We start from the raw sequence: 12109 nt of genomic DNA on the forward strand, positions 1-12109 counted from the left end.
GCTACTCCTTTAACTGACAATCTACCATTAATAAACTGTCAATTGCACAATAATCATGTATACAAGCTATTCAAAAGAGACAGAATCATGTTTTTGAAGCGGTGAAAACCGCTTCCTATGAGTGGCTTTGTGTGTATCACACCCATATATGGTCATTTTAGTCCAGAATGAACAGGCTTTTTCAAAAACAGAATGTCCGTTTAATTACCATATATGGTGATCTCAGTCCAGAATGAACAGGGTTTTTCAAAAACACAATGTATGTCACCTCATGTCCATATATGGTCACTCCAGGCCAGAATGAACAGGTTTTTCCTGTCCCGTACGTGCAAAATATCAGTCCAGAATGAATAGGCTTTTTCAAAAAGCAAAATGTGTGTCCCATGTCCATATATGGTCATTTCAGTTCAGAATGAATAGGCTTTATCTGTCCTGTACGTCCAGAATATGTGTGCGGTGTCCCTCCCTGTCAGATGAATGGATACTTTGAGGATTGGTCAAGCTTCACATGATAATTTGGCCTTCAGGTTTTATCTTTCTTGTACATGCAATAGATCTCACCTATTGCAGCAATGACAAATATAGCCGCATAAGAGCAAAAGCAAAGGCACAATAAGAATATACAGATGCTAACAGAATGGTAAAAAGGAGCATTAAGACAGACAAGAGTAAATACATTGAAAATCTAGCAGAAGTTGAAAAATGTAGTAGGCCACAAAGATAACAGAAACTGAAATAATTATAGAGGGATGCAGTTGACAAACAACTAAGAGACCAGCAAGCAGGACTTTTTATATATTTTTTAAAAACCTATACCGGCTGTCATACCGGCTCTCCAGACAATTCTATACTAAGATTCACTGCTTCACTTCGAACCGAGGTTTGATTTTTTATATATAGGTTATTTAAAGACAAATTAAAAAATATATACGGCCTATATATTACTTTTTTCTTTTTTCAACAATTTCGAGAATCCCCTGCAGTATGCCCGCGGAACCCCTAGGGGTCGCGGACCCCCTGTTGAAGACCCCTGATACAGCCTATATTCATATTCAAATCTCAAGGGCTGTCGGCTGTCCTTGATATGAAAAGGTTTGAATTGATACAACTATAATCAGACCGGGATGGAATGGGAGAGGAGGGGATGGGGGAAACAGGAGACACTTTTTAAATCAATAATATAAAACAAAAACAACAAAACAGGTCAAATATGATGAATGATGATGAATGATGACACAGGGAGACATTTCTCTGCCTCGCTGTCACACGGCCCCTCCCCAGTCCCCTCCCCTCGACACGCCATTGGACAAGCCCTGAAACATGAAGGTCGTTTCTCACGGCCGTCATGGATCGACCTCAATCTCCTGTTGAGCAGTTTTGCCAGTTTGCCACGTACGTTTAGAGAAACGTTCCTATTTTAAAAAATGAAGTGCTTCCTAAAGGCGTACAGATATCATAATATGGTACGCTCTAGCAGAATTACCTCTTTCTTCCGTATTGTCTAATAAAAAGCATTTTAATCCGATCGACGGCCATTTTTTTCGGATTTTGAACGACGCGACCCCATCGGTTGTGAGGTGTACTACACTCTGAAATGTAAAACATTTTTAGAAAAGAGCGATTGATCGGATTAAAATGCTTCTTGTTAAAATATACCGAAGATACGCGCAATTCTGCTTAAGCGTACAATATTATAACATCTCTGAGCCTTCAATAAGCACTTTATTTGTTAAATGTGACCGTTTTTGTAGACGAACGTGGCAAATTTTCTAAACCGCTCCACAACAGGTGGAATCTCATCCATGACTGTCGTGAGATACGGACCGTCCTGTCTAAGGGCTGCCATTGGCCGAGCTTCCCCCGACAGAGGGACTCCCATTGGCTGCGTCTTTGTCAACAGAGCGCGTCTCTTCCGGTGCGGAGCCAGACAGTAGAGATGGGATTTATGGCTCTTTGAAGTGAGCCGGATCTCTGCGATCCGTTCCTTTTCAAAGAGCCGTTCAAAAGACTGGCTCATTTTAGTTACTTTTAGTTATTTTGTTACTTTGTAGATTTTGATTATAATTACAAATCACTTCAACCCTTTATACATTTTGGCCATATATACATTTCCACCATTTGAAAATACTATAGCCGATCTACAAGCTCACAATGCGTCGCGTTGCGACGCATTGTGAACTTGTAGATCTCTTCTAAATGTTATTCATTGGAAAACCTGTGAAATGGGACATTCTGCATAATGAGTAGGCCTACTTTCTACTATTGGCACTTTAAAGGAGTAGTTCACCCCCAAAATGACTTTTTACTCATGCCATGAAGTTTTGAGTTCAATAATATTTTTTGTTTTTGTCGCGTTCCTAAGACAAAGAATTGATTAGAGCACATTTACCCTGACGGTTTCCCCATCCAGTGCCATGTATTTTGGTCCCCATCCGGAATCAATATGGGGCTACATTTTTGTCTTAGGAGTGCGACAAATACAACAAATATAATTGAACTCAAGTCTCCAAAAGTAATTTGGGGGGTGAACTACTCCTTTAAGTGCATTTTAATACCAATACTTTTGTGCATTTACTCAACATACATTTTGATTAAACTTCTACACGTGGCAGAGTATTTCTTACATTGCAGTATTGATACTTTTACATATTAAGTAAAGAATGTTTGTACTTTTTACACAACTGTTCATTAGAAAGGAACAGCTGTTGAAATTGCTTTTGTAATTAATGTTATGCTTTTTCTGCTTTTGTAATTGATGTTATCCTAGATAAAGTATAGGCTACTATGTTCTATCCGTCTGTCTTTCAATGTTATATGAGATACTTAAAGTGTGGTTCCTGTGGAAATTATAAGCCTCGGCTTTCTAGGATCTCCTTTTAGTTGACCTGGTACCAGTGATCTGTGCTGTCATGAAACTCCCATCGTTCATTCCATCGCTCATTTTTTTTTCTTTTTCTTTTTTTTTCTTTTTTACAAAATGTTATTGTACAGTAGCTATTACGGAACAATAATGCCATTGGTGTATACAATATACCAAACTTTATGCACATGCACAGCTGAGGATGCTTTTTACATTATCTTTGTTCTTTTGCCTTTTGCACTCTCTTTCTTGCCATTATTACTTATTATTTTATCTTAGATGTGTTGTGTTGTGTTTTTTTATTTTTTATTTTTTGTTCTGCTGTTTTTTAATATACATAAATAATACACTGCATTGTCTGAAGGAAGCCGAACAAAAATACGTTTGAAGGCCCATTCCCACTGGGCCAGATAACAGATAAAAAAAATCTCTTTCTCCAGATATGTTTTTCCATTCAAAGTGGGTGGTAGATACAGATAAAAAAAAATATCTATCACATATAAAAAGAATATCTGTGGTAGATAATTTCTTTTTTTATCTGTATCTACCATCCACTTTGAATGGAAACATATCTGGAGAAAGAGTTTTTTTTTTTTTATCTGTTATCTGGCCCAGTGGGAATGGGCCTTAACTGAACTCGTATGTACCTGTACAAAAGACGTAACAATAAAGTACAACCTTGAACCTTGAAAGAGCCGTTCAAACGACTCGACTCGTTCCCGAACGTCCCACCTCCAGGAGCCAGACAGCTGGAGGGGGGAGGAGGGGGGGAGAGGGGAGAGAGCCCGGGGTGAGGCAGGCTCTCCATGGACGCTACAGCAGGACGGTTACATGGAGGACCCCTAAACAATGGAACTACTGGACCTCCACCTCCATAACACCACCCTGCAGCCCGCTGTATGTGAGAATATGTTAGGTTTATGGTTTAAAGATCTGTTGTTCTCTGTCTAAAAACCTCCACTACAAACACTACCATACAGAATGAGACACAACAGGGAGGATAGGGTTAGTCTGTCAGTTAGCCGTTAGCTGTTAGCCTGCTGTACGTTTACATTGGACAGCAGCAGCTGTGTTTAGTTTTTGACAGAAACGATTCTTGTTTGTTGTCTTGTAGTCTTTTGAATATTAATAACACGTGTTTTTAGTCTAAAGTCATTGTAAAGTCAAAGTATAAGTCTTCAAATATCTAAATATCAAAGGTATTTTAGTCTAGTAGTCTATTAGACAGAATACATTGGTATTAAACAGTGTTAGTTTTTTTGACAGCAGAGCCAGAGATTTTTGTCTTCTTTTGAGTGACTTGTCTTTACTTTTATTAGAGAAAAAGAAGTTTGCATAGGAAAAAGGTACAGTTTCATGACGGTTAGTCTGTTAGCCTGTTAGCTGTTAGTCTGCTGTACGTTTACATTGGGTAGCAGCAGCAGCAGCAGCAGCTGTTTAGTTTTGACAGCAATAATGTTTGTCCTATAATCTTTTTAGTAACACAATGTTTAGTCTTATAGTGTTCTGGAATTGTTAAATCAAGTCTGTTGTCTTATTATATCTAAGGTCTTTTGGTCTAATTAGTCTTAGACAACAGAATACATTGGGTAGCAGCTGTGTTAGTTTTGACAGCTTTTTTTGTCTCAGTCTTTTGAGAAATATTTGATTGAAGACTTTATTGTCAGTTTGCATAGGAAAAGGTACAGTTTCATGACGGTACAGTTCACTGGTACAAGGTCTACTAACAGGAGATCCTAGAAAAGACTAAGCTTATTTCCATTTTGACAGAAAAGAGTGTTTGTTGTCTTTTGTAGTCTTTTGAATAACACATGTTTTAGTCTTAGTCTTGTTAAGTCATTGTTAAGTCAAAGTATAAGTCTTCAAATACCGGTATCTAAATATCAAAGGTATTTTAGTCTAGTAGTCTTAGACAACAGAATACATTGGTAACAGTGTTAGTTTTGAGTAACAAATGTTTAGTCTTATGATCTTCTGGAATTGTTAAGTCAAGTCTATAGTCTTCATATAGCAAACATATCAAGGTCTTAATCAACAAGCCCGCTAAACCTTTACATTGGTAGCAGTGTTAGTTTACATATTTAGCCTTAAGTCTTGTTAAGTCAAGTCTTCAAATATCTAAATATCAAAGGTCTTTTAGTATTGGTTTAGTCAGCTAAATCAACACTGGGGTTGCACCTGTCCCCAGTCGACTGATTGTTTATTTACCTTTGGTGGGGGTGTTCTTGTTCAATGTGAAGTGAGTGAGGCTTTTAAAAAGTACAAACTTGACCCCCGCTTCATAAAAGAGTAACCTAGCACAGTGGTTCTCAACCTTTTCAGGCCGCGACCCCCCAAATAATCATATTTTTACTGGGGACCCCCCCTACCTGAGAAGCACTAAGAGTTGTTTTGTATAACACAGTTCTATTGTCAAAATAGCAGATCTACATGCTCCCACTAATGTTTGACAATTTTGCCAATGTTTAATTTGTCATTTTAGAGGTATTTAAAAGTCCTTAAAATTGTCACTTTAGACAATGTATAGAGGTCCCCTCTATACATTTAAACTTTAGGTTTGTTTACTGTTGAGTGAGAAAACAATTTGCACATTAAGTTAATCACCTCGGGGTCCCGACCCACAGGTTGAGAACCACCGACCTAGCGGACAGTACCGAGCTGCTGTTAAAGCCGATGAGGCTCTGACTGAGTTCCCAAACCCAGAAACCCTGATGCTGCTTAGTCGGCTCAAAACAGCAGAGACAAAGAAACATGAACTGAACTGCCGTTGTTGTCACTGCCAACTAATTGCTGCCAAGAAAGGCTCATATTTTCTTTAGTTTGCGAAAAAACGGTGATGTTTGTTGTTTGTCGGACGGTCATGGTGGATGGATCAGTCCTCGGAATAATAGTCAGCAATAACTTATATCAGGGGTCGTCAACGTTTTCAGGCCAGGGACCCCTTAGCTGAGAGAGAAATTAAGCAGGGACCCCCACAACCTTTTCATAGATTCCATATAGTTTCATCGTTTGACAGCACACTCATCAGTGTATTTTGGATTCATGTTAATGTGTGTTTTCAGATATTTAACCACTTGAGCCGTCAATACTTAATAAACTTGACCTTTCACTGTCGATCTACAAGCTCACAACGCCTCGCGCTGCGAGGCGTTGTGAGCTTGTAGATCGGCTATTTTCGGCTAAAGTTCTCAGAATATGGACGCTAGGGTTCAAGTGGTTAATATAAAAAAAGGGAAAAAGATGTGAAGGACCCCCTAGGGGTCCCGGACCCCCTGTTGAAGACCCCTGACTTATGTTTCCTCCTCACCACACAGGGGAGATAGAAGGAGAGAGAGAGAGAGAGAGAGAGAGAGAGAGAGACCCCTGAGAAGAAGCCAAAAACACAAAACAAACAAGCAAACAACTAAACAAACAGAACACCATGGCGTCGTCCAAAGCCAAGGTGGGCTCCAACAACGAGATGAACGGCGTGGTGAAGGACGGGCGATGCCACGCCGCCAACGCCCCCTCCTTGGTGTCGCCCCTGGGGGACGCCGGGGGCGGGGCACCCAACAGCACCCAACGAGCCTACTGTCTGGAGGACCTGGACACCATCGCCACCGTGGGTGAGTTGAGCCCGGGGTAGTCATCCTTATGTGTTCTCCAGGGTTTTATGTTGTTTGTTAGGGATGGAAATCGGAATCGGCCAATATCAAAAATCGGCAGGTATGATATCAAACCAGCCTCACGGCATAGCTCAGGGGTAGAGAAACCGTTATTAGAGCATGAAGCAGTTCTAATCCGGGCTCCCCCTGAGTTAATGTGGAAGAGTCCTTGAGCAAGACTCTGAACCCCTAGTTGCTCCCGGTGAGCAGGTTGGTGCCTTGCATGGTTACCTCTGCCACCGGTGTATGAATGTGTGCGTGAATGGGTGAATGTAATGCACAATCTATGTAAAGCGCCTTGGATAAAAGCACTATATAAATGCACCATTTACCATTTACTGACATAAATACCGGTTTTATGCCAGTTGTGTCTATGGCACTGCACAGCATGATGCTCTGGTCCTCCTGTGACTAACGTAAACATTAACAATTAGCAGCCAGTCTACTTAGTGGCAGCCTACAGAATACAGATGGTGCTGATTACCTTTGCAATGTAAGGATATATTCCATTATCCTGTGTCAATGTCTGTGTCAAAAGCTGTAGGAGCAGTGTCCAAAAATGTGTTTGAAAAAATTGGCCTGATGGTGGCACTATATGGGACAGATCCATGTTGATGACATGAGTGTAGACATACTGTGTACCGAGTTGCGTGATTTTAGGGCAAAATCTGTAGGAGCAGTGTCCAAAAATGTGTTTTGCAAGAATCGGCCTCATGGTGGCACTTGAAGAGGGCGATGTGAGAATTGAGGGGTGGAGGTAGTGGTTTGGCAGGCAAGGAGTGTGTGTGTGCAAGTAAAACTATGCCTAAACCTAACCTTATTCCTAGACCTAACCTCAGTAAAACTATGCCTAAACCTAACCTTATTCCTAGACATAACCTCAGTAAAACTATGCCTAAACCTAACCTTATTCCTAGACATAACCTCAGTAAAACTATGCCTAAACCTAACCTTATTCCTAGACATAACCTCAGTAAAACTATGCCTAAACCTAACCTTATTCCTAGACATAACCTCAGTAAAACTATGCCTAAACCTAACCTTATTCCTAGACATAACCTCAGTAAAACTGTGCCTAAACCTAACCTTACAGTAAAACTGGTCCTTGAAACGTAAATGTTTGAGAGGTTTGAGAGGCACTGAGTTATTCCAACATAAAGGCTGTGACCTCCAGAATGGTGGCTCCTGTAATCTCACTGTGGAGAGAAGCAGAATAACGTCATCTCTTTATCACACATCCATCCCTGAAGTCCCTGCAACAACAAGTCCAACACTGTGTCAATAAACCTTGACATACAGTAGTCTGTTGACTCTGCTCTGGCTCTGGCTCTTGACAGCAGCACGCCCATGTTGTTGTCGGGTGGAAATCTCGTATCTCCAAATTTGTACGTTCAACTTGCTTGTAGATCGGCTGTTTTCACTAGTTTAAATCATTTTTAAAATTATAAATTCAAAACGAACGGTTTGGACATACAAGATTTTCACCTGACAACGACGAAAACTGTCCCTGGAGTAGCGGGAACGCCACCGTCGCCCCCTGCAATGTTGTGGCTCTCGGCTTGGTACCCTGGACATGATTCGGCCCTTGGGGGAAAACTTATTGGGGAACCCTGCAGTAGCTTTTTCCAAAACAGTTTTCTGATAATATTTTGACTTGTAGTCTCTCGCCCACACGATGAGATTAGCTAAGACGAGTCTCCTAGTTTTGGTGGAGACCTTTCTGTGGCCTTCGTGTAACCGTCTTGATAAGATTCAAACAATTAAGGGGGCCAATATTTACTGATGATGGAATAACTGAATACATTCTGTTAGTATAGTTCAGCTCAGTAGCTTTATAGCAGTGCTGGGTTCCCACAGACATTCCTGGAAATATTTTGAAATTAGAAAAATATTTTTCCAGTCCTGTAAAAGTTTTGGAATTGATCAAGGGTCCTGGAAAGTCATGGAAAAATATTTAGCTATGCAAAGTTTTTTGGCTATTGATTTTGTTAAAAACCTTTTCTAAAACATGTATAACATTACACATAATATGTAACATAAGTTGTTTTTCGCCGAACGGGCTGCGTGATTGCAGCCTAATGTATGTAACGACGTAGAAGTTTGGGCAGCTTCGCCGCCCTCATTCTAGGCACGCCACGGCCGCCATAACTGTCTGTACGGGTCCATTTGGTTCCGTGCATTTGCAGGGACGCGCGTGTGAAGTTTGTGGCAGTTAAATCATTGCTTCTTTTTTCAAGGAGCAAGGAAAATACGTCTTGAAGCTTGGTGGTGTTGTAAGGGGACGCTGCTGTAATTTTCCAGTGTGTTTGCAAGCGTGAGTGAGTGCGCCACGTGATCCAACATCCGGGTTTCGGGGTAAGTCACTGAATTCGGTAGGCAAGCAACTGGTGTAACAGTCGGCCACGTGATCAATGCCCTAGTATGTAGGTGATGTAGCAAATAATTTTGCATGAAATTATACCATAATACCCTTCTATGCTTTATTTTTGCTATACTGCCTGTCTTTGGGCATTACTCATACATAGGAGTAAGAGATGCGTGCGGTTGGGCTGGGTTGGGTTGGGTTGGGTTGGGTGTGCCCACATCTGAGTTTAGTAACGCTTGAATAAAGGATGAAATGATGCGACCTCGTTGTTTATTACACATTAAAGGAGCTATAGTCAACTTTTTCATTGTAGGGCCGACACTTTGTTTACATCCTAGTCTATAGACTAGAATGTAAACAAAGTGTCGGTCTGACAATTGCCACAATGATTATTTTATCATTATTTTATGCTTTTTGTGGTCATTTTTGAATAGAAACACATATCTGAAGCTTATTTTTTTATAAAATATTTTCGAAACATTATTTTTATTTTAGCATCCGTTTTTCAAGAAAAAGTTGACTATAGCTCCTTTAAGGCCTGAAAAACACATAAGAAAATCTTCTAAATCCAAATAGTTTTCTGAAAAACTTTCTCTGTGGTGCTCAAAGTTTTTTTTTTTTTTATGTCAAGGACCCCTAGAGGTTATACCTATTTGACCGTGGACCCCCATCTATTATCTAATCTATCTATCATCTAATATTTTGTTCCCGGGGCCCCTCCAGAAGCAAAGATTTGTGCACATTTTCATGTTTTCTTTTTTTCTTCAAAAATAGCAGATCTACAGGCTCATAGCACGGCACACGGTGCCACGCTATGAGCTTGTAGATCTGCTATTTTTGAATAGCCAAAAAATAAAGAATGGTTAAAGTGGTTACGTGACACTGTCTGAGGCATTCCCTTTTTGGAGAATACTAGCAAACCACTGGTATGACATTGAGTTGCAGTTGCATAGTTGTCTCTGAACATGAAGCGTAGGCCTAAAGTTGCCCTGAGTGTGTGTGTGTGTGTGTGTGTGTGTGTGTGTGTGTGTACAGGGTTTCCTGCAGGAAAAAGTCTTGACCAGGGGGGGATTAATTAATTCGAGTAATTAATTCACTTAATTTTTAATATTAATTCTTATTTTTGCCCTATAAAAAACACATGAATGTGCCCATGATGACGGAAAACACAACTACATGCTATCATCCACATTTATTCAACATTGAATAACTTATATTGCCGGTTCGCCACCAAAGGGTTAAAAAAATAGTGTGCACGCTGGTGTACGAATTCGTGCACAGATGATGCACTATCATGTACACGCTTTTCACAGCTTTCAAACAAAAAAATTCGCTTGGAAATCCGTTCAGGCATTCAGGAGATACCAGCCCTTATGTTTTCTTCAAATGTAAACAAACATGGCTGCCATGTTTGAAAGATAGGGTTGGTATGGGGGTTAAACATGCAATTTCGCGATCGCGATCATGCCTAGTACACTGTTGGAGGTCCAATTTTTGGGGGGGGGGAAAAAAAAAAAAAAAAAAATTTTTTTTTTTTTTTATACCCTTGGGGGGGCGGGGGGTTTTCTGGGCAGGCGGGGCGCCTGGCCTGTAAAGTGCTGCAGGAAACCCTGGTGTACAGTACTTAGGAGAGGATCTTGTGATGCGTTCCTTACAAGCAGGCAGACTAATCACAATTTCTAAGGAATTCTCGGACGCTGCGCTGTAAAGACACTGGTTCCCAAACACTGGGTCGGGACCCATTCGTGGTTCACCGACACATTTTTATGGGTCCCTTAATTTCTTGTTTGCTTTGTTTTAAATTATTATTATTTCAAAACAAAAAGAAATTATTCAAAAATGAAATGATTTCTCTAAGTAATTTCATTAATAAATACGCAAAAACCTTGTGAAATTACATAAATTAGTAGTGAAAGTGGCTGAAATACAAGCTCACAACGCAGCATGAAGCAACACGTTGAGAGCTTGTAGATCTGCTGTTTTCACTAGTTTGGGTCACAGGCTAAAACAGGGGTCTTCAACAGGGGGTCCGGGACCCCTAGGGGGTCCTCAGAGTTACTACAGGGGGTCCTCCAAATCTTTGTTTGATAGAACGTTTTTTTCTCCTTTTTTATATTAACCACTAGCGTCCATATTAGGAGAACTTTAGCCAAAAAATAGCCGATCTAAAAGGCGCTAAAAGGTTTGAGAACCACTGCTGTAAAGACATGTGGATCATAGAAAACATTTCTCTGCCAGACAAACATGGAAAGCTGCTCTGGTTGTTGACTGCTCCAGTCACAAGTTAATTATACCCTCTATAGTTTGTTCAACCGGCTCCCACATTTATTTTCTTCTTCTCCGTCCTCACCAAATGTCTTTGCCAGAAATAGCAGCTCTACAACAGGGCGTCTCAAAGTGGGTGCCACTGTGCCGCGGCACCCTAGGGTGCCCTGACGCAGGTCCAGGGGTGCCTCAGGGTACCTTGATGATGTTTGTGGAATTCATCAATGTCACTTCAGTTTAACTACTAAGAACGTCTATACTTAGTAAAATGATTAATAGTCGGGGGCGTTAGGGATATTTTGCGCTATATTACCGGTAGTCTAAAAGCGCCAAATTTTGCACAGATGTAGCCCAAGGCTTGCTCTAATGATTTAGCTAGGACGCCTGAGTCGGCGACCTTCGGGGTCACCACAGCGGCCAAATCAAGTTGGGCTCCCATCGACTTTCTATACAGGAGGAAAATACCTGGAAAAAAATAAAGAAAAAACGCTTTAAGTAGGATTTGAGGGTTCTAACTAGGGCAGGGGTTTTCAAAGTGGGTGACGGGGCACCCTGGGGTGCCACAACGGCAGTCCAGGGGTGCCGCGAGATCATTTGATAATATTTGGAATTTATTTGGACAGACAAAATATTGAGTATGATTTTAAACTTGGAAGTACAAAGTTATTTTCAGTCAGTTCTAACCAAAATGGCTATTATCTCAACATTTTCTTCGCAACACAATCACTCAAATATAGTCACTGTCGGGCAGAAACCTCGTATCTCCAAGTTTCAAATGTGTGCGTCTTTTGGTAAAGCAAAGCCCTGCTTCATCATACAAGACTGTCGCACAAAACTAGTGAAAACAGCAGATCTACAAGCACACAAGTGCTTGTAGATCTGCTGTACATTTTATAGATGACATTTTATAGATGACATACAAGGTTTCCACCCAACAACGACGATATGCTATAGATATAAGTTGCTGGGAGTGAA

General features: G+C 40.7%; 1 protein-coding gene across 2 annotated transcripts in view; it reads left to right on the top strand.

The window, feature by feature from the left end:
- Positions 1–3636: 3636 nt before the first annotated feature.
- Positions 3637–12109, top strand: part of prkx (protein kinase X-linked) — an 82378-nt gene continuing 73905 nt past the window's right edge. Inside the window, exons 1-2 of one of the 2 annotated variants that reach the window (XM_080720758.1) lie at positions 3637–3757; positions 6175–6465. In XM_080720758.1, the coding sequence (XP_080576884.1) occupies positions 6282–6465 (184 nt within the window). In that variant the 5' untranslated portion in view covers positions 3637–3757; positions 6175–6281. Of the gene's footprint in view, positions 3762–6174; positions 6466–12109 lie in introns of both variants that reach the window. The other variant, XM_080720759.1, reaches the window with a different exon arrangement.

Source organism: Nannobrachium achirus, assembly GCF_963921795.1.
Source record: "Nannobrachium achirus genome assembly, chromosome: 24".
NCBI lineage: Eukaryota > Metazoa > Chordata > Actinopteri > Myctophiformes > Myctophidae > Nannobrachium > Nannobrachium achirus.